Source organism: Colletotrichum scovillei, assembly GCF_011075155.1.
Source record: "Colletotrichum scovillei strain TJNH1 chromosome Unknown Contig00005, whole genome shotgun sequence".
NCBI classification, from domain to species: Eukaryota; Fungi; Ascomycota; class Sordariomycetes; order Glomerellales; family Glomerellaceae; genus Colletotrichum; species Colletotrichum scovillei.
In genome coordinates this window covers 1,362,811-1,384,884 of record NW_023336263.1, presented here as the reverse complement: position 1 = coordinate 1,384,884, position 22,074 = coordinate 1,362,811, and the positions used below count along the sequence as shown (strand labels likewise).

At 52.8% G+C, this 22,074-nt stretch overlaps 6 protein-coding genes across 6 annotated transcripts; 2 read left to right on the top strand and 4 right to left on the bottom strand.

The window, feature by feature from the left end:
- Positions 1–2,928: 2,928 nt before the first annotated feature.
- HER10_EVM0008020 (glycosyl hydrolase family 43) lies at positions 2,929–4,605 on the bottom strand (the record flags this gene model as incomplete). The annotated part of the gene is made up of 2 exons (XM_035477557.1): positions 2,929–3,981; positions 4,033–4,605. 2 exons carry the CDS (start codon positions 4,603–4,605, stop codon positions 2,929–2,931), a joined length of 1,626 nt encoding a protein of 541 aa, XP_035334157.1.
- A 1,200-nt stretch (positions 4,606–5,805) lies between these two features.
- Positions 5,806–7,647, top strand: HER10_EVM0012778 (uncharacterized protein; the record flags this gene model as incomplete). The annotated part of the gene is made up of 3 exons (XM_035482164.1): positions 5,806–6,088; positions 6,156–6,640; positions 6,700–7,647. 3 exons carry the CDS (start codon positions 5,806–5,808, stop codon positions 7,645–7,647), a joined length of 1,716 nt encoding a protein of 571 aa, XP_035334502.1.
- Positions 7,648–7,697: 50 nt separating this feature from the next.
- HER10_EVM0013120 (alcohol dehydrogenase) lies at positions 7,698–8,773 on the bottom strand (the record flags this gene model as incomplete). Its single annotated transcript, XM_035482487.1, has 1 exon — positions 7,698–8,773. The coding sequence occupies exon 1, from the start codon at positions 8,763–8,765 to the stop codon at positions 7,698–7,700; it is 1,068 nt and encodes a 355-aa protein (XP_035334521.1). The 5' UTR covers positions 8,766–8,773.
- Positions 8,774–9,634: 861 nt separating this feature from the next.
- On the bottom strand, positions 9,635–10,457 carry HER10_EVM0002084 (uncharacterized protein; the record flags this gene model as incomplete). Its single annotated transcript, XM_035471810.1, has 2 exons — positions 9,635–9,986; positions 10,054–10,457. 2 exons carry the CDS (start codon positions 10,455–10,457, stop codon positions 9,635–9,637), a joined length of 756 nt encoding a protein of 251 aa, XP_035333772.1.
- Positions 10,458–11,742: 1,285 nt separating this feature from the next.
- HER10_EVM0008817 (uncharacterized protein) lies at positions 11,743–14,000 on the top strand (the record flags this gene model as incomplete). Its single annotated transcript, XM_035478326.1, has 1 exon — positions 11,743–14,000. Exon 1 carries the CDS (start codon positions 11,946–11,948, stop codon positions 13,998–14,000), a length of 2,055 nt encoding a protein of 684 aa, XP_035334220.1. The 5' UTR covers positions 11,743–11,945.
- Positions 14,001–14,810: 810 nt separating this feature from the next.
- Positions 14,811–17,207, bottom strand: HER10_EVM0000416 (high-affinity glucose transporter). The gene is made up of 4 exons (XM_035470199.1): positions 16,708–17,207; positions 15,834–16,640; positions 15,316–15,777; positions 14,811–15,259 (listed from the first exon to the last, which is right to left on the bottom strand). The coding sequence occupies exons 1-4, from the start codon at positions 16,754–16,756 to the stop codon at positions 14,967–14,969; spliced, it is 1,611 nt and encodes a 536-aa protein (XP_035333652.1). The 5' UTR covers positions 16,757–17,207; the 3' UTR covers positions 14,811–14,966.
- Positions 17,208–22,074: the final 4,867 nt, after the last annotated feature.

Sequence of the window (22,074 nt, the reverse complement as noted above, 5' to 3'; positions counted from 1 at the left end):
CCGCGTACCTATTTATCCAAAGCTTCTCTGTTGAACACAATGATGCCACGCCGGCATGGCAAACATCAAAGTCGGTGTCCATGCCGGCCCCTTCGTTGTCACCGACCGGAACGGGACCGCCCCGGACATTTATAAAAAGTTGGCCCGCTCGGGAGATTTCAACATCTGAAACAGATAAGGGAAGAGGACCCATCGTTATTGATTGGCAAACAAAGTACGCAAACTTAGTACACTACTACGGTAACAGGCACGGCTCGAGACCGTGCGGGTTGGCACGTCTTAGCTCGCGGGATCTTCGTCATAGACTTTGGACGCAGTGCAACACCACCAAGTAATACGCATTCTGGAATCAAGCAAACAAGCGTCATAGCTAACAGCAACGCGTCGGGTTTTGTGGCTATGTAACCCACCCCCAGATGCCATAAGTCTTTCGAACAATGTTTCCGTTACCATGCGATTTCGGGGGTGCGAGGTTTTAGGTCGGTGGACGGTGGCTGAAATGTCCGCCGTGAAAGTCCGTCTTTTGTCCGGTCGCCGCATCACTTTTTTCTCGGCGGCTGAAAAAGCTTGTACCGACGACGAGTCGAGCCGAGCCGAACATTGGCAGACTTGTAGTCTTACTGGCGCCAATTCCACATGATAACGTACGCGAGCCTTCGGCGAGGCACGGAAGCAATATGCCTCCATTGACGTGAGCGGCTCGTCTCTCGCAGCACACAAGTTGCAAGTTGCAGCCAATTGGTTGCCACCCTATGTGATAGTCAGAACTTGGAGACTCTAAGTCAACCAAGTCACAGCTCGGATCTATCTCAGAAATACAATTATTCATCACCAAGTATTAGCTACGATATCGAGGTAACGCAACTTCGGGTTCGAGGCGCTTCGGAAGAAAACCCACATCTTCTGCCCAGCTGTCATTCGCCGCATGTAATTGCCATAATCGGCATCAGCACGTTCTCGGCATCGCGTCATCTAGCAAGCAAAGACCGAGAAAACTCCTATCACCAACCAACTGGGTGATTGAGGTTGTTCCAAGGCATTCGATACAATGTAGTCACATAGACAAATTGCCATTTTCACACTCAGTACTCAAATGTCACGTATCATATTGTAGGAAAGAGAAACCTCTCAAGGTAGTCTCAAACTTATTGAAGGGGAAAGAAGCAATCGGTTGCAGGCGCGTGCAAAACTTTCCTTAATATTGTTTTCGTATTGATTTGTTTGTTCTTATTGTTCATCCCAACGGAAAATAGATTCGACATCCAGCAACTGCATCCGCGTCGTCTGCGGCAAATTTTACCCCGACGCAATGGGAACGGAAATGACGGGAGGAATGACCAACGACCTAGGTTTCTCTAGTTAGGCAAAATATTTCTATTTGTCGGGAATGAAACGCTTACCATTTTTCCAACGGTTTGAAGTTGAATAAAAGCTCGTATGGCCAGTTGCTTAAGGGCAAGAGCTTCCGATGCAGAAGTACTCGCCGTTACCAATAGGCTTGCAGCTGCAGCCGCGAGCCTGGACCTCAACGTCTCTCTTGGTCATGGCGGCCGTAGGAATGAAGTCCTTGGGGCAAAGTCTGCCGCTGCAGAACCACTCATCGCCGATCTTGTGGCATGAGCACTGTCTAGCGACGAGCTCGGCCTCGGGAGCGGGAGCTGCGGCTGCAAGGGCGGCGAAGAGGGTGGCGAAGGTGAGGATAGAGAACTTCATTTTGATTTGTTCTTTTGGTGATTTGACTGATTGATGGAGAGAGGTAGTTGGATGTCTTTGAGGTTGTGAGTTGTTGAGAAGTTGCAATTTCCTGCACCGATGACAACAGAATGGAGGCTATTTATGTTTCAATGGTAACCTAGAATCTACGACTATCTTACATCTCAATTGGGTAAAACCAAGTCTAGAAATCGCTTCGGCCTATTTGCGTTTGCCTTTGGCACCTTGAACCTTTGCGAGCTTCCCATTCTGGCCAATACTCGTATGCAATTCAATTCTCAGCTTCGCCCAGTTTTGCTGAGACTGGAGTTATCTTACCGCTATCTTGTCTCAAGAACTTATGGTTGTTCAGGAATGATTCTGCTGATTGGGAGAAGCGCTTTTCGAAGGATTGCGCATGTGGTGGCCTTTTGCGCAGCTGTGCCTCTCAAAGTGGCACAACCATACCCGATACAGCAGGTCGTTAAAGCAGATCCGCGATTAGTATTGCTAGTGTTGCCTTCAAAGGCTTACGAAATATGAGAACTGCCTAGTTCTTTTGGAAGAAGTCTTCCGCGTCGGGTGCTTATATCAAGGTTGTCAACCTGTCGTGGGAACTTTTGACCTCATAGTCTGTGTTGTGGCGATTTGGTGGTGGGCTGCCGCTCGCTGCACAAGCGACTGCAACTTGAGTCTGAAGACGGGTGCTGAGTTATGCCAAGCAATGCTATTCAGTCGGCTTCGATCAGACCAATAGCAACTGGAGCTGTCAGACTATGTTCTAGATCCTACAAAGGGCCGAGTCTAGAATTGCATTAATTCGGAATTCCGCGAAGTCGCCAAGCCCTATAATATGCGTGACTCGTGAGATGCCAAGAAGTGGGTTGATGCACATGAGAGGCGCAGGATAATACCACATTCCCGTTTGGAACTGTGCTCTTTGCACGATGCAAATCTGGCAGTTGATAGGTGCGCTGTCGAGAACAGATACATAGGATGACCTTTTCTGTTGATAGCGGGATTTGACCAAAGCCAGCTACGCATTATCAGTAACTACCAGATCTTTCGAAAGTTTTTCAACTAGTTGTACTTAATATGACCACATATAATCGTGGCGTAGAATTGAACACCTCCACTCCGTCCGTTTTCGTAGCCTGTGGACTAACATGCGCCCAAGGCCGCCACACTATCCCTGAACAACTCTGTCAGACTTGAAAGATGTTTCAGGATTTCTTTTTACTCCAACACCTCCAACTCAAACTCCCGAACCAAGATGCTACCACCCAGACGAGTCTTTGCCCAGTTAAAGACGCTGAATCGATAACCCATGAAGAAGAACCACTCATTGTTCAGCTCATACACGGGTCCAAGCTGTTCAAAGTTATCACCGTCGGTGCTAAACCAGAACGTAGCATTCGGCCACGCGCTTGATCCGGCGACGGGCGGTGAAATGTCGGCCTTGATACGGAGCCACAGATCGCCGCCGGAGATAGTAGGTCCTTCCGCCTTGACATATCCGTTCGAGGTTGTCACCCAGTCCGTCAAGGAGTCTCGCACGACCATGCTGATCTCATCGACGTACACAAGCTTAGACGCGCCATCAACCTTGTGGATCCCGACATAAGCGCTCAGTTGACGCAGCGCTGCTACACCTGCTTGGTCTCCGTCCACCATCCCAGAAATATCAAGGCGAAACGTGGCCTGGCTTCTGGGTCCGATGATGCGCTGGGTGAGGGTGTTCGCGGCCCCGTACAAGCCCTCGCATACCGTTGCGGTGTGAAGTGTGAGGCCATCGGGACCCAAGCTCCAGGCGTCGTTGTCGGGGTTGTGATTCCACTCCCAGCGGGGGTTCAAAGCGTCACCCTCGAACTTGTCGACATAGGACCCAACTCCCTGGACTGTTTTCGAGGTTGTGACAGGCATCGCGTACTCGGCACCCCAACCACCGTTTGCATCTGTGACCACGGAAGGCCAACCCTCGGCGTCAAACTCGACCGGGGCGAGAACGGGAGCACGGCCACCGGGGTACACGTCAATGAAGGCCATGTAATACCACCTACCGTCCTCAGTCGATACAAGACCACCCTGATGCGGCGCTCCTGCACCCTCGACGGGTGCCTTCATCTGCGCAATCACCTGTCGAATTTCATACGGACCCCAGGGACCCGACGTAGATTTCAAAACGTGCTGTTCATCGCCAGGCTTGGTGACCCAGATGTAGTAATTTCCGTTGATGTGGTAGAACCTCGAGCCCTCGATGTACCTGTGGGCATCTTCAGTGTACACAAGCTAGTAAGAGTCAGCGTCTGCAGAAAAGCTACGACTATTTTGCCAACATACCTCATTGCGGACCTCTGTGAAGCCATCAGGGGACAGCTGCGCAAGGCGAATGTCGATGGCGCCGTAGGCGATGTACATGGTGTCGTCGGTATCAATCAACAGGCCGAGGTCGTAGTAACATTTTGGAATGGGGTCGTGATGAGTCCACGGCCCCTCTGGGCTGGACGCAGTGTAGATGTGCGTCTCATCCGTGCCTTGGATGCAGCCATACCAGTAAAAGACACCGTTGCTTTCGCGATATCCCAGGGAAGAAGCCCAGACGCCGTTGACGTAGCCCGCACTGTCACTACCATTGAGCGAGAACTTCGAACCAGGAAGCTCAGGCACCGAGTGCGAGACAAATTCCCAGTTGACGAGGTCGTAGGATCTAAGCAGTGGTGCGCCGGGAGAATAGTGCATTGTCGAAGCACTGTAGTAGTACGTGTCTCCGACTCGGAAGACTTCATCGTCGGCGAGGTCGGCCCATATCACCGGATTGGAAAAGGTGGCTTCCTGGCGGGGGACCAGTGCCTGGCCGACTTGGCTGAGGCCAAGAAGGGCGAGGGAGAAGACAGTAGACACACGGAGCGTCATAGTGACTAGTTGAAGGTGACGAAGAGATTTTCTCGAGTGTTGTAAGGCCAGGAACGAAAGGCATGAGGGTGAAGGATCTCGATGGCTATAGTCTTTCCTAAGGATTAATCCATTGATCTATATATCCAGCGCTGCTTAGCTCCCGATTAAAGGTCAGACATTGCATCTAGCCTCAAGATACTTCGATCTGAACTTTAGGCAGAACTATTAGCCTCTCTAGACGCTCAATTGCTAACATCGTGCAGAGATCGTGCGAAGCGGGAGAGTCGGCTACCGGATCAGACGCCAAGATACCGAATGAAGACGAGGTTAACAGGTTGGCCACCACTTTCGCCGTTTATGATCTGATACCAAGCTGTCTCCGATTTGCGACTCAGTTCTCTGCTTCCCAATGATTCATGGAGAAACATGTGACTTTGTATTCTTAGGAAGATCCAACCGCAAGTCAATTATTAGATCGGAAGGATATAGTCGATGAACTATGCGGGGTGCATGTGCAACTGTGTAGCTTTCGGCAATGATATAATACTAGCGAGCCACCGTTCCAGCGTGGTATTCGACAACGTGGTAAATTGCTTCTTGATTTAGCCGGATGCATGAGATGGGCACTCTGGGCCAAACGGAGCGGGCCGCCTGTCAAGCACGTTGCGCTACTGTTCCATTATTGGCTCGGGAATCGGCTAAAACAGACTTGTTTGTAAGCTTAAACAGCTCCCATCTACTTAAGCGATCTATTGCAATTGGTCAATCATTCAATCATGAAAGCCTTGCTCCATGCTACTTGATCATTGTTACTAGACCTGCCCTGTCTTGCTCTGCGCGTTCCTACGACGACTTTCAGTGGTATCAGGGGCTGCATGCTTTTAGGAGAGACTGATTGCGGGGAAGAACTTCCCCACACAGAAGCAAATCGATCGTTCCTTGCATCATGGTGCTATCTGACAGGCAGATCATTTAGCCGAAGTTTGTGTTGCTGCGTTATGCACCTCAATAAGAGTGGGAGTGAAGTTCGGCAGGGCAGAATGGTGAAGCCACTTGCTAAAATGCTGGGCAACCTGTGATATGACCTCGTCTTTTGCAAACCTACAGTAATTCTCATGGGGTATATAGTTCGACAACTAGACCACGCCCACTTTGTCTGAGTTGTCAATACGCCTGTTCATCGCCTCGAGTGTCTTGTAAACTTCCAACTCTTTCCAAATGATCCCTCACTTGGGCCGTTTAGTCCTAGGACTTTCTCTCAGCTTTTGGGCAGCTCTAGTAGCGGCTGATAACTCAACATTCTACAACCCAATCCTACCCGGCTGGCACTCCGATCCGTCATGTATCCACGTTGATGGCACCTTCTACTGCATCACCTCAAGTTTCATCACTTTCCCTGGTCTACCAGTATACGCCTCCAAAGACCTGATCAACTGGAAGCTCATAAGTCATGCTTGGAATCGACAAAGCCAGATGCCCAACGTTACTCAACAAACCAAAGGCATGTCAGATGACTTCATTAGATGGGCCCTTGAACTTCATGAATCTTCACTAACATCAACCCAAAGGACAACAAGAAGGCTTCTACGCCGCAACTATCCGGTATCATGATGGCGAATTCTGGGTGGTGTGCGAGTACCTCGGCCTGCCCGACGGAATGTTAGGAACTGTCTTCAAAACGAGCAATCCGTTTGACGCAGAAAGTTGGAGTGACCCTTACACATTCCTGACCCCCAACGGGGACTTGGATCTTTTCTGGGACGACGACGGAAAGATGTACATCCCGGGAGGTGGCCACGTTCTCCTCGACGTCGACCTCGAGGCGGGGACAGTCGTCAACAACACATTCCTCTGGGCTGGCACCGGGGGCGTATGGCCTGAAGGTCCTCACCTCTATCGCAAGGACGGCTGGTACTACATTTCTGCCGCCGAAGGTGGGACCGAGACTGGGCACTACCAGGTCATGGCTCGATCTTCCAGTCTGACGGGCCCGTATCAGCCGTGCCCGTACAACCCGGTCTTGACCAATAAGGGTACCGATGAGTATTTCCAGGTAGGCAAGCCATATATCATGTATCACAATTTTTGTCTAGCTCTAACTATGGATAACAGACAATCGGCCACGCAGATCTGTTCCAAGACTCGGACGAAAACTGGTGGGGTGTCGCACTAGCTACTCGTTCCGGGCCAGAATGGAGAATCTATCCCATGGGCCGCGAAACAGTCCTGTACCCAGTCACCTGGCGAGAAGGTGAATGGCCGATACTCGAGCCCGTCAGAGGCAAAATGTCGGGTTGGCAAATGCCCGCGGCATCTAGAGACCTCCCGGGAGATGGCCCATTCAACTCGGACCCCGACGCGTACGACTTTACGACACTGAGCGGTATTCCTCGGAATCTCATTCACTGGAGGGTTCCAACCGAGGGTGCCTTTTCGATTGATAGCTCGAGAGGACTCCATATTGTGCCTAGCCGCGCGAATCTCACGGGCGATAATGCGGATCTGGATGGTCGCTCGGGGCTATCATTCATCGGACGACCTCAGACGGATTCTCTCTTTACCTTTGAGGCCGTCATTGATGCGCCGCTGACTGACGCTGACCAAGAAAGTGGCGTTACTTTGTTTCTCACGCAATTCAACCACGCTGATATCGGGGTAGTAATCCTCCCCAAGGCCGACGGCTCCGGAGGAAACGATCGCATGCTACGCTTCAGGGCAACAGGAGAAGATGCGCATGCGGAGAATATCGTCAAGGTACCTGAAGCATGGGGAGAAGACTCGATTCGCTTCCAGATCGCCACAGTCAACAGCACTCACTGCACGATGGCCGCGTCTCAGGCTTCTCAATCCGATCAGCGGGTCGTCATTAGTACGTTCTCAGCAAGACTGGTCAGTGGCCAGAGTGGTCCTTTTACCGGCTCTTTGGTCGGCGTCTACGCTACCTGCAACGGCGCTGGCTCTGGAGTTGATTGTCCGTCTGGAGGTGATAGCTGGGTGAAGGAGTGGCATTACGAAGGTCAAGGTCAATACTACACTGCGACCGACCTTGTTCCAGAGTAAAGTGCTCCGGTAAACTTGAGTTCGAAGGCTGTATGTTGCAACCGTTAGATTCATTCATTATCTGCCGTCTTCATCTCTTTGTTGGCCTGCTTCCAGACTTCTTTCATCGTGACCTCCCCCTCTGCGCCCCTCCACTTCCTCCCATCCAAGTGCCGGAGACACAACTGCCTTCCTTCATCAGGATAAAACAGCCAACAAGCCCACCGCGACCACATGCCCTGCTCCTTCATCTGCGTCCGCGCCCGATGTCCAATCGTATCCTCGATAAACGCCCCTCTAGGTATCGCCAGCCGCGTCGGAAAGACACGCGTCAAATAGTGCTCCGTCGCTGCAATGTGGGGCTTATCATGCCAAAAGAACATTGGCGTCAACGGCACCTCCGCCCCCGGATATGACTCTGGCGTGAAACTCCTCTTCAGCTTGTTCGTCAACGTCCTAAGATGAGGGAACTCTTGCGCATGAGCAGTCTCGGCATACTTCAACATCCGTACCGAAGCAAGACAGACATATTTCACCGGGCTCTCCTCATCTGCGTCCTGCGTCTTCATGACATCCAGTACCGGGCCCACGGGGATGTCGTATACGAGCGTCCAGTCGTGCTGATGGACCCAGACATACGGCGTTTTCGTCATCCTCAAGGCCGTCCGCACCGCTAGACCGAACCCAAGCCTCTCTGACGGCTCTACGAACGATACGCGAAGGTCTTTCGTCTGGCTTACGGTGAATGTGGCCGAATTTGTCGTTACGGTCGCCGCTCGTCCGTTGTAGCCATATTCTGCTTCCCCTGGCTCTTGACTCAACTCTTCAGGTCTCTCATGTTGGTCGTATTCCCTCAGCACGAGCTTCTTCACGTTGTCTTTGTACTCTGCATACTCCTCCGCGCCTTTTTCCGTCACCTGGCCCTTCTTCAACCTTGGAACGTCTCCGATGCGCTCATACGTGTCCAGTACAACAATGATGCGGCACGATAGCAAGTCACTGCAGTGAAGGCGGACAGATTTGAAGACCGCATCCAAGAGTTCTGTCGAAGGCGCGGACGGGGTTGGCGACGTGGTTATGATCAGCGTCAGAAGTTCTGAGACTGATGCCGGCGCTGGCGGTGCAGGGGTGGAGGACATGACGTTGCCCACCGAGCGGGTGTATGAAAAGAGGAGTGGAAATGACCCGTCGCGGGAGACCGATGGGAGACGTCGAGAGGTACGTATCTGGTCGGAGTTGAGACTTTTTTCGGCGAAGTGGGGCACCACGCCGGAGCGCCAAAATTGTTAGTCACGGCGGCCGGCAGAGGATTGTGTGGTTTGCCGCCCAACAAGGCAACTTTAATGCTCTCAAAACAACGAGATGTAGAAATCACTTCCGTGGCATGTTCTTAGCACGAGTTTTCGGTACAGTAATTGTGCTTTTGTAACTACCTACCGTTTGACACTGTTGGGCGCTGCCTGAGCGCTGAAGGCCACTTCCGGCCCGGACTAGCAAGCCCTGACTCGGCGGGGGCGCCGGACCCGCAAACCCGCGCAAAAATTTCAACCCCGGCATTCAGGATGCAGAATTTTCAAAAGATTATGACCAGCCTGGGGGTCGAACCCAGAATCTCCTGATAACATGTTCAATCGTAGTCAGACGCCTTGCCATTGGGCCAACCGGCCATGGTTTTTGAATCCATTGCTGGATGTTGAGGATGTAGGCCAGATTGGACAATATGTAGCCTGTCTTGGTGAGAGGGTATCACGGTCTGAGACTTCCACATAACAACCACGCATCGACCGCCCTACGTCTAAATCCCCTTCGAGCAACCTCCTGAAAGCCGAGACAAAGCTTGATAAATCAAAACAAATACTCTTTCAATTCTGTTACCATGGGGTATCTCAATCAGTTCATCCCAAGAAACTCCAATCCACATAACCATTTCAGGAAAGCTGAAGCAGACCTCTATTCACGTCGTCACATCCAATGACCCCTCCAAAGACCTCACATCCAGCCCTCAACCTCAGACCTTCTTCTTCCAAGCACTCAAAAAGAAGAACCCCCCACAAATCTCAGACGTCTGCGAGCCGTTGCAGTGCATATTGCAATTCCACGCCGGCGCAGCTGTTCCCGGTGGAGTCCGCGAACAGTAGCACTGGTCCCCGAACTCGGTGCCAAAGTACTCGTATCCAGAACACACACCCGCGCATAGCCGATTCGTCTGGTCGTCAATCTGCGTGAACTTGTCCGGGAACACGCGGTTCGAGGTGTCCTCATAGCAGCCGATGTACTCCCAGTCCACTACTTGCACCCACGTCGTCGTCGCTGCGGGTGCCGCTGTCGTTGAGGTGCCGTTGGTGTCGGGGTCGGTTATTCTGTGATGGGTGTTAGTATCAAAGTCCCAGCCAGTGGTGATCGAGGTGTTTTGGGGGGGATACTTACTTTGTTGCTGCCACGTTCTTGAGATCTAAAATTTCTGAGCTCTGTCTTGCGAGCATGCTCCCAAATACCCCCGCGACGATAGCCAGCAGCGCAAGGAGGAATCCCAGTATGCACCAGAGAACGAACATCGCCAGACTCATACCGCATACCCTCCTCTTCGATGCCGCTTGTTCTTGAGGGTGGCTAGTTATGCCATTGCCGGGTACTTGGTTATACTGGTGATAATATGGCGCGCCCACGATCTTGTCTGGCTCCGGCACCGGGTGAAGACCATTCTCAACGTACGAATCGTCAACGGCTTGTGACTGGCTGTAATGCGTGTTCGTATTCTGTGCCGTCCTCGCATCAGATCCTGCCGGGTCGACGTTATAACCTCCCGTCTGCTGCCCGTAGGAGTGGTCCATCTCGTGTGCTTCGTCTCGCCAACTTCCACCGGACCGTCGTGTGTGGTTGGTATCAAGCAACGCCTTTTGCTCGGGTGACTGCATTCAATCGTCCGGTTATCAACGCTCGATAGATAGAAGAGTATCACTATGAGGTGATGTCGATGAGGCTCCCGAGAACTAGAAAGTGAAACGACTTTAGACCCATGGAATAGATTTCTCACGCGAAACAGATTCGCACAACTTATTTAAGAAGCAAGCGTCAGTATCACCAGAGCTAGCGCTAGGCAGCCGAATCACAGAGCTGGGGGCCGACCACTGCTAACGTAGGATCCCATCCCTTGCTGGAACCGCGCGCCACCGCCACGATGCTACCAATCGCGACCTCTCGACAATCGCGTAAATCGTGAGAGTCCCGCGCCGTCAGCACCAGCAGCTCAGCCGGCTTACAATACTCCCGGGCCTCGAGGATAACTAGAGGGTTGAAAGCCACAACAACCGCCACCCGGGCTCCCGCAGAGATGAGCGGTTCCAGGCAAGACCGCGGAAAGGCTCCGCGCATGTTAGTTGCGACTTTGCCTCGCTCAATGTTGATCCTCTCCCAAAATCAGCCTTACGAGAATATCACAATACGCTTGGCATTGGGGGGCTTGGAACGACGTGCTAATCCCCTTTAATGTCTGCTCATTTCCCGGCTACGCCAACTTTTCAAGAGACTGTCAGCTCGCGGGGGATTCTGGTGCTTAAAACTCGTCTGCCTAGAGTGGATTAAGCATATTTACTAGCGTTCACCACCTGGACCTCAGTCGCTTTGACGTGCTCGAAACTGCCGGGGAGGAAATTACCATCTTGAAGAGTCCTCTCATCCACATAAGGCAACTTTCTTTTTACACTATTGTTCAGGACCTTGCTGTATTTGATTGAGAGCTCTCCGTCTTGAGTTCTTTACTTGGAACCAACCTAGAATCTAATGTAGTGGCAGCAATAACAACGGCGTCTCGGCTCAGGTGGGAGGAGGGTGCTCTATGAGACATTGTCTGCGTATGTGCACAGAGCGACATCCATACCATATCCTTTCAACGCCCAGTAATTAACGATATCAGAATCTATGCCTCTCAATCTCTACTGCGATTTTATTCATCTTTGCATTCTAAATTACATCTCCAGATTCCATCTTCAAGGGGAGCATCAGTCACCACAACGATCACCATGGCTCAAGGCTCAAGCCATGCATCAACAGACATGTTGAGAATGTTCAGGGCCCTCACGTCTGACATGCATACACCATCAGCGCTAACCCCGCCACCAATTTACCACTCCCAAAGCCAACTTCTCCGCCTCGACCATGTTTCTAAAGTAACCCGTCATCATACCTATCACTTCCTCTGATGTCATGTATGAGGAAGCTCTTAAATCACCGCTAAGAGCAATAAATCCCGTACCCTCGTACCAAACCATCATCTCAAGCGGCAGGGAGGGGAAGAGGCCCGGGCCGCCCCAACAAAAACAATGGCCTTCTTCCTCCGCCACCTAACAGACCCAACCTCCATCGCACAAGAACCGTCCCTGAGCAAAGTCGTCCAACACGTCCGGGAAACAGCCGTATGTCTCGCCGTCCTCGGCCAAGCGGACCACGGCACCGGCCTGCTGACGATCCTCCACGCGCACGGCATCCCGCCGTTCGACCTCCGAGAATTCGGGCCCGAGGTGTTTTCGGAGGACTTTGCCCGGTGCCGGAGCCTCGGCAAGGGATGCGACGACAACGGCGACGGATCCGGCGCGTATGAGGTCCCCGTGAACCCCCCGCGCGCAGACCCGTTTACGCGCATCGTCTTTGCTTTTGCGTGGGAACAGGTCGGTCGGTGGCCGCGGTGGGCTACGCCCGTCCCGAAGCCCTTTTTCTCTTCATCCTCGGGCGATGGACGACTGTCTCATACATCTTCAGATGATGGGTGTGATGTAGCTCTCGACGCTCTAGAGCGGTACGCCCGCACTCTCGTCTGCAACCGCTTCGCCCCGCCCTGGCGCGAAGACGAAGAAACCTACGAACTCGCCCGCGAGCTGGCGCTGGGGCAGGACAACAGGGCGAACCCGCACGGCCCGATCCCGATGCGCCTGGCCGGGTTCTGGGGTCTCTGGGAGCGGATGCTGGCGCCGTGGCAGATGAACCAGGTCGTCAAGGCCACGGGGCGGGTGTTGGCGCTTGATCTCTCCGTGAGGTTGTTCCGTGATGCGGTGGATGATGGGGAAGCGAGTGGTGACGGCAGCAGCAACACATCTTTGGATCAGGATCGATCAGAAGAAGAGGTCATCGTCGATGAATTCCTCCCAGAAGAGGATGAAGAAGGGGTCAATGATAGTAGTGGAAGCAGCACCCATGCAAGCGAAGAAGAAGAGAGCACAATCGAGTTATGGGGAAGAACGATAGCGACCCTGCACACCGCGCAGGACCAGATGCCCATGCTAGGCAGCATGCGCGAACTATGGCGTTACGGCTGGTTCACGGAGCCCTCCAAGAACGCCCTCGTCAAGCACTTAGAGATCGACCTCACCCATGTTCGCGGAGTCGCAGACGCCGGGTGCGAGATGCTCCGACAGCGACTGGAGTGCGGCCCGGTGCGGCCGTATGAGGGGTTCACCATTGCCGAGCTCGCGCGCGCAATCGACGAGAACACGCGGTCCTGTGCGCCGTATGCCCCCGACGAATTGCGCGAGCGGGAGGATATGCTCGTCGAGCGAACGGTTTTTGGGCCGAGGGAGCTTGATAAAGACAAGATCTTTCGTCCTGAGACATTAGTCCGCCACCCGGTCCCCTCGCACAAGGAAATTGAGGACCTTGAGAGGAGGCTGGAGCTCAGCGCCCCGTTGCCGGATCAGTACAAGGCCTTCTTCCGCGTCACAGACGGGATGGGCCCGGTGTGGTGGAACACATCGCAGCACCTCCGCATCCTAGCCCCGCTATCCAAAGTCACCGTCCAAGACGACGAGCTTCCGGCCAGCATGCAGCTCGAGCTGCTCCCGTCCCGGGGTCTCGCTGACGGTAGCTATATCGCGTGGCCCCTCCTCCGGCGGGTGATCTGCATCAGCGAGAGCGGGCACGAAGGGGACCTCTGGCTCGTGGAGCCGAAGTACGTATCGGAAGCCAAGGACGCCTTCTTCGAGGTCTACGATCACGCCTCGGCCCAGGATCGACGGTTGCTTCGTAGGGAGGTGGAAGAGGTCTACGGTAGCATTGACGGGTTCCGTACGTTGGAGTGGGGTCTGTTGATGTGGACGTCGTGGTTTACGGAGATGGTTCCCTACAAAGACCTGAGTGCGTTCATGGATGAGTTGGCGAGGGGGAGTCGGCGGAAGGCGGAAGAGTGGACGCTGCAGTTTGATCCGAGCACGAGGAAGCTGGATGCAAGGTTGTATAAGACGGCGAGCGCGTTGGATCCGGACAAGGAGGTGGAGAATGTGGAGGATGGGAAAGGGAATCTGGTGCTTTCTTCGCCGGGGACGATGGCGATGGGACCGTTGGTGTATCCGGAGAATGCAATGACCACGCCCATGGTTGATCGTTGAATCTAGATATTGGTGATCGATATCGGTTGGTTCGTCCCGAGCTGCAAATTCCAATGTAGCGTTTGGCTTCTTCGCAATCAACGCTTTCAAGAAATACATATTGAGAGGGTCAGCTGAAGACCAATTACAGCCAGGGCAACTCAGGCTGTCCGTTCTTTTGGTTAGGTTACAGCCAACTATCTGCGTAAGTTCATAGAGAGCAACACGACTGGATCTTTCAGGATGGGTAGCGCATTGATTCGACAAGCGGGTTCATCCCCATGACACCATCACTCGCTGCCTCCAAGTATTTCTTCCTCCTATCCCTAAATGATTCCCAACGGAATAAATATCAGACGTCAGACGCCCCCGCATGGTACTAACCACATCTTCAACTGCATCAGACTGAGCTCTAAAAGAGACATAGGAATCATCTCATGTACACCAAAGTCACCTACCCCTATCTCTTCGTACAGACGTTAATCAGGTTGACTGACAGCTTCAGTGTCCTTGGCACTCTCCGTGCTACAAGGGGAGTGAACGGAATTTATATATCCTTTACCCATCTAGTCTACTTTGGTCCTGGCAACTAAATGAAATTGCCAAGAACCGTAGTGGCCTTGCATATTTCTCAACGAGTCTGAAAATATCTTCCCAAGAGTCGCTTGCCAACATAATGTTCTGTAGAACTTCACAACGCATCCTAGGACCGTGGGAAGCATATAGATGTAGTTGAGAGAGCGCGTTCTACCTCTTGTGTCGTCAAGTCGTTCACATCGCACTTTCACGTCTACTGCACCATCGTCGATGTCTTTGGGCAAAATGAACAGTCTTGGTATCATCTTCATCGATTAATCTGCTATCTTGCGCATTCGCCTCGCTTCAAATTCGCTTCAAATTCGCTTTTCCCCATGACAATCTCCTCCTATAACAACTTCTGCTGGGTATGACTGTTTAGTTTCGAGTATCAGGACTCTATCGCAGTGCTTAGACAGCGGTTCCCTTCTTCTCAGTTTCGGCGACGACCTCATGGTTATCCTCATCAGCAACCGCGCCGTGGCGAGTGACCTTAAGATTTCCGGCGGCAATCTCTCGCTCGATGTCATCAAGACGAGACTTCTTCTGATGAGTTTTCCAAGCTGGAAGACCAGAGTTGAAAACATCGTCCATCTCCTCGAGTGTGAAGCCTTTGGTCTCGGGTGCGAAGAATGCGGTGTGAAAGAATGCCAGGGCATTGAATGTCGCAAAGATATAGTACATCTTGTAGTTGATGTTCCATACTGTTGAATGTCTGTTAGTGCTTACTTGTTGGGGCGAGCCATGTGGTCCGACTTACACAGAGGGGGGACGGCAAAAGCAAGAATCATGTTCCAGAACCAGTTGGTCGAAGTGGACAAAGAGACGGCCTTGGCGCGAATCTTACTCGGGAATATCTCGGCAGGGTAAGTCCATGACACGGGACCCCATGTGGTGGCAAAGGTTGCGACAAAGAGGTACGAGCAGGAGACGATAGCAGAGGAGACTGGCCTCTGATTGAGGACAAGCCAGGTAACAGACTCATTGTCGGGGTTGCGTGTCTCAGCGGTGTTGGGCTGTCCATAGTACTGTTGAAGTGCGCCAGAAATGAACAGCCAAGTCATCATCATGAAAGAGCCGCCGACGAGCAAGGGGCGACGGCCGAGCTTGTCGATAAAGACGATGGCGGGAAGAGTCATGACGACGTTGATGATATACTGAATAGATGCAGTGAGTAGCGGGTTGCCTATACCGGCACCCTGCATGATGTAGACAATGTAGTCTGGATCAAATCAGCAACTTGTCGTTCACACTCGCGATTGGAAGTTCGTTACTTACACATCATGATGTTCATTCCGCACAGCTGGGACCACATCTGGATACTCATGCCGAGCAATACACGCTTGTACATACGGGGAGCGACGAGACCCTTGAAGCTAGAAATGTTCTCTTCCCGCTCGAATCGGAGGGCCTCCTCGATTTCTTGGTACTGTGCCAGGACTTTGGGGTGGTTGACGTCGCCGCTGCCGTGAAGATGAGCGAGAACCTTGATGGCTTCATCCCAACGGTCCTTGCTCGCAAGCCAACGAGGACTGTAAGGAAAGAAGAATAATCCAACAAATAGGACAGCGGCAGGGACAATCTGGACGCCCCAAGGAATGCGGAAAGCGGCTGTCGGCTGGTCGGGATCGGTGGAGCCCCCTCCAATGCCCTCGGCGGCGCCGTACTGGATGAAGTATTGAATCAAGATACCCCACGTAATTGCCCACTGCTGAAGCGAAACAACACGACCACGGATCTCCTTGGGGGCGATCTCGGACTGGTAGACGGGCACAATGGAGGATGCGATACCGACACACATGCCCGCAATGACACGGCCGACACAAAGCATGCCGACATTGACGGAAGCGCATTGAAGAATGGCACCGATGGTCCACAGAATACAGGAGAATTGGAGAGCGACCTTGCGAGAGTACTTGTCGGCAATGAAGGAGGAGACGAGAGATCCGACGAGGGAGCCGGCAGGCATGGAAGCCGTAATTCCACCCTGGCGGTATGATGTAGGATTTCCAAAGTATCTCTTGTAGGCCATAGTTCCTAGAACACCACTCATGGAACTGATGTCGAAGCCGAAGAGGCCACCGCCTGAGCTTTAGTCAGTATGATCCTCAGGGTGTAAGGCCAGGCGAGAACTCAGGGCAGCATCACGTACCAATGGCGGCGAAACCGCAAATGAAGTAGATGTTTTGCGCCTGATACATGATGGCGGTGTTCGCACGAAGGCGACTATTTCTGTAGTTGTGTTCAGTTACAATGAGGTGAATCGTCCGTCTAGGTGGGACGAGGTGAAGTTGGAATGTCGTATGTATGCGTCGGCGGAGTAGGCCCCTCAAGGCTTGTGAACAGGCTTGCAGGTGGGCGCGACCGGAATTTAAAGTAAACGGGGAGGCACACGGTGGTAGTTTGCCTGCGGTACATCTGGACGCGGTTCGGGGGCGGCCGCGGTTGCCTCGTGTGTATGGTACCCGAGTCGCAGGATGGGTAACGACACGGCCCACCGTCGTACCGAGTTGCTGTGTCGAATGACATTGGGCTACCGGTTGAGCTGATCAAAGGGGGACCCTGTCTGGGGAGCCAGGACGGACCGAATGCAAATGTTGGCACATGGGGTTGACAAGGTTGATGTGGAGGACTGCCCATCCCGTGGTATACGATGGGGTCATGGGTAGAAGCAGGCGCAGAGGAGTATTGAAGGGTACGGACGATCAGTTCCTTGAAGGGCGATAGGGCCATTGTGTGACAGGTAGGCCGAGTGGGCGAGCATGGCGAAGGCGCAGATGTCTAGGCCGTTGCCAGGTCGTCGATTGAGATGACGAGGTTGAGGAGTGACTGGGTAGGAATCGCATGCCTGCATAGAGTACTCCGTACCTTAGTTGGGAGAGCTCAAGAAGAGTTGACCAAACGAGGCACATTGGAGTATAGGGAATCAGGAGCTTCCAGCGTACCATTGATCATCCGGAGTGCGTGAGCAGATGCGTGGTGTGTGGGAGACAAAATGCGGAGAAGAGGAGAGTCAACTCAGGATGGGAAGAATGGACAGCTGTGAGTGGCTAGCGAGATTGGATGATTGGCGATGTTACCAGGCGAGCAGCGTGGGAGACTCAGACGAGAAAGCTGGGCGAGATCCCGAATGCCACACGGGCGGTAGAGGTGTCGTTGCGTTGCACGTCTCATGCTGTGCTCGTGTCGGTGGTGTCCCAACTTCAAAGTACCATAGTAGCTACAGCCAGGTATATTGCTGCAGAAATGTGCAGACCGGGAACTTGGTGTGCAGTTGAGCTGTTCATCTATCTGTCTGCTGATCTGCCTTGCCTGGCTATTTGTCTCTACCTCATTGCCTGAGCTCTCTCTTACGCAGTCGACTATCATGATAATTGAGAAACTTGGTGATGTGGATTGTGGACATGTACGTACATGCCACATCTGGGCTGTTGTCGGGTTTCCTGGCGCTGGTGCCATTTGGTATTGTCAGTTTGTTAGTCATGGATTCATACCAACCGAGAACTGCACAAAAATGAACCGACACATGGAAGGAAGCCAAACTTGGTCAATATTAGGTACTTAAGCGAGGTATGTAAGGCAGGAGATATCCGTACGGTACTCCGTAAGGTAGGTACCTACCTTACCTGGAGCAGGTCGTCAAAGTCAATACGTATTACCGCAGGTACCTTGTCCAGTCTCAAACGGGTGGGAAGGAGAAACACATGCTTCATTCGCTCTTTCCCTCTCTCATCGCCTGTGTGTTTTTTCCGTCCGGACCCCTGCCCGCTCTCTGCCCCGGGCGGGTCAAGAACGGTGGACCACCTCCCGTCGCTCCTCCTCCCAGTTGACGGACCAATCTACGCGGCCCATTTCCCCCGCACCCGACTTGGATGATGGATCACGATGGAAATAAAGACCAAACACGCAACTCTAATGCTGGCCAGTCATATCACGGCAAGGGCAAGACGACAGAAAACCCACTAAATCACCAAAGGTAAGTACCTAGGAACCTATTATGATGCCAAACATGTAGGAGAAGGCTGGACAAAAGCTGGCCGCCATCCCTGGTAGCTAAGGTAGGAGGATTCGCAGCATGCCCAGACGATTTGATTGAGATGCCGTCACTTAGCGCCAGGATCGTTGATGTCTTGTAGCCCTTTCGGCTGCTGCTCCGACGAAGACAGGCTTGGGGCAAGCTTGGCGATAGAGAGTGGCCTGGGCCATCTGATGAAAGTTGCCTACCCGCACGTATGCATCTGGCGAGTACCTAGATGCCGGGCGGTAGTAGCTGGAAAAGCACCATGTCGTGCCACAAAATCTGACGTGTAGGCTTCTTCGACTAGGTGCGCTGCTGGGCCTTTCCCAAGGGACACGGGAAGAAGAGCTGGGAAGCGATGTATCCTGCCAAGTGAACCTGTGGAGAACAGGCGGAGAACCGGCGGGAAACTTGAAAAAGTCCACATGGGAAGCTTTCTAGATCCAGCTGCAGAGGTACCTGAACTTACTTGGTTTCTACCAATCTACGTGAGGATAAACAAACTCACCGAGAGTTCAGAGTCTTGGCTGCCGGAAAAGTTTTTGCAGTTTTTGGCCATCACGGGACAATGCAACACGAAAGCGAAGTTGAGGCAGGCACAGCAGGAGCTCTCTCCAATTATCAGACAGCTCTTTCCTTCGTCGACCCCAATTCCTTCCCTCGCCCCACACCCCAACATGGGAAGGATCCATCCTGGCTCCTTCTTCCCCGGCCTCACCTCACACCTCCCTCGAGGCAGCTACCTACCTACCTACGGGTAGCACCACAACCTCACCCCAGTGATCCTTCCTCCCAAAGGTCGAAAAACTTGTAGTGCAATTGGTTGAGAGAAGGCACGAATGACCAGTTCTTTCTTTCCATCAATATGAACTTCTGCCGGTAGGGTGACTTCGACACCACCTCATTTGTCCCCCCTCGTCAAGCCACCCGCATCATCTTACCTACAAACTCCAGTGCTCCAATCCGATTCCCGTCTCAGACCGGGCCAGATGTCCGCCCAACAGCCCGTTGCCAGAACTTCCAACCAGACGACATTGCCAGCATCTCCAGTGAGCAATGCCGTCTATCTTAGTTGCCGCCGTCATTGCTGGTCTTGTGCCTCGACTACTGCACAGGCAGTGACAGGTTACCTCGTCTGAACGCCACGCCTCTGTCTCGCCGAGATCGATTCGAATCCTTCTCTTCCGGCCCTCTGCCCCCGGCATGCGTGTCGAGGTTAACTCGTTCGCCCATGCGCGATGATCACAGTTTCAACAAGCATTCTAGCCTTCAAAGTCCCGCCGATGATACAGCGACGTGCCTTTCCCACACATATGCGGACCTCGCCATGCGACGGCCTTCTGACCACTCCTTTTACCAACCTGACAAGCCTTCGGTCTGCTCTTGCAACTTTGGCTCCTCTCGTTTTCGAACTCAAGCTTATTAGCAAGCCGTCTGCTTGCGGGGGAATGGCTCCCGAGCTGCGGGCCTCCAAGCTTGGTCCCGTCCTTGTTTTGCGGGCCAATTCTCGGACCACTTCTCCGACACGGGGCAGCCCAATATGCCAGCCGGTCAACGTTCTCCGCCAAGACGACCAGACCAGTACAGTATGTACCTTCACAATGGTCGATTCCTCCTCTCCTAGAACCCGTGTCTATGCATCGCTGACCCCGATACTGGTTCAGAGACTGACCAAGGCATATACGACCTTAAAGGCCCTCCGCGCCACAGTAAATTCGAGCGTCTTATAATTGAAATGTGACAGGACATAATCACCCAACCTCGCTTTCTCGCGGTCTTACCAGAGGTCCATCAGCCAACGTTGTCTCTTTGGCGACATTACCTAAGGCATCTCCACCAATTTGACATCTTGGCCACTGTTTAGCGCTAACTAGGGTCGGCCACCACTCCACGAGGCCCAGAAAAGACACTGGGGCCCTTGCCCGCTGCTGCGATGCGTGTGCCTTGAATGGATCGCTTCTCATCAATCGCACGTTTATCATCCCTCGACCTTGCACCTGATATTTCAGAAATTTCACATTTTCCTGCCCTTGTATCTTGGCACGTTCAAAGCTACGGAAAAGTTTTTCTTCTTGTTCCGGCGGCAACACGTCCTCGACATTGGGAATCAGAGGTTACGGCATTTCATAATCCCTTCCCATTTAGAGGCTCTGAATTGATGATTCGCCTAACGCATCTAGGTATTACACCGCAGACTCCCCGAAGAAGGGCCCCGTCTATCACCGTCCTACCGGTCATTTGCTGCTCCTTCTACGGAGATCGGCACGCCCGACTGCTGCATCTAACTCTGTACGCCCTCCAGACAGGATACCGAACGAGCAAATCCTCCAATGGTCCCCCGCAACTCCTCGACAGCAAGACGAGACTGCAACGTTACCCCGATTCGGGGTTTCATATTGACCGAACTGAATGATCTCCTTTTGCTGCTTTGGCCGGCAATTCGTGGCCGGCGAGCCGGATATTGGCCCGTATTCTGTGATTGTATTCGGATCCCGGACGAACTACATACGGACCGAAAAGCTTCGGCCAAACTCAGATGGATGGTGCACACCCTGCTTGGCTCTGCCAAAATGTCGGAAATCCCAAGCATCGGGTCGCTTGAGCCTGGCCCCAGAGTCGCATGGGCTTTCCAGCAATCCGTTCTTTCATCTGGGAACGCACCCTGGGTTCCCAACTCGGGCTGCAGAAGCGGCATCACCTTGTTCATGCCCTTAACCCACGACGATCTTGGCGAACAAGAGGCCCTGCAGTATCCTTAATCAAGATCCTTTCGCTGAAGTGATGTGTCTCTCTCTTGCATGTTTATTTGACTCATTGGCGCTCATCACCTTGAAAGTTTCCTTCCAAATCATTCCACTGACCGCGTAAACTTGCCTTCAAAAACCAGCAAGGTAGTCATGTTAAACTAGACTTCAATACCTAGGAGGAGTCCTAGATTTAGCGGGTCGCCAAATATATATAAGCACCTTTTCAAGAAGTACATGCGCTTCAACTAGGTACCTAGTAAATGCTCTGGACAATCCAGAACGCATTGCCTTCATTTATACTTACAAGGCTACAAGGACAATGGCCGCTCCGCGTTGTAAGACCCTCCGTAAGCCAAGGAAGTCTCGCCAGGACGTCCTACCTCCGTAGGGCTATACCCCCGGGCATGTCGCTGGCATCAGAAGCTGCACGGGACACCTGCGCGCAAGAGCCGATGTTGCGTCTCGGCAGGTTGTTCTCCAAAGGCTATCTAGATCATGTCCGCCCATCATACATGATCAGCGATCTGGCACCTCTCACTTTGACCCGACACCTTGACCCGAGCCCATGTGTTACTTCTTCCTCTCCACACCCATGCGCAAAGGCACAGAAAATGCAGTGAGAAAAGAGGCCGACAAACTCCAAAGAACGTCGGCCAGAGTTGTTTGTTGTTTGTCTGCTTGCGAATCCTCGTGCCAGATCCCCATAAGAAAATCTGCCTCATCGCTCACACCCACCTGTGCAAGCCCCCGCGAG

Coding starts and splice junctions, on each gene's coding strand:
- HER10_EVM0000416 (XM_035470199.1), bottom strand. CDS start 16,756: ATGTATCAGGCGCAAAACATCTACTTCATTTGCGGTTTCGCCGCCATT. Junction 16,641..16,707: donor TTGCGGTTTCGCCGCCATTG/GTACGTGATGCT, acceptor ACTAAAGCTCAG/GCGGTGGCCTCTTCGGCTTC. Junction 15,260..15,315: donor TTTTGCCGTCCCCCCTCTGT/GTAAGTCGGACC, acceptor GACATTCAACAG/TATGGAACATCAACTACAAG.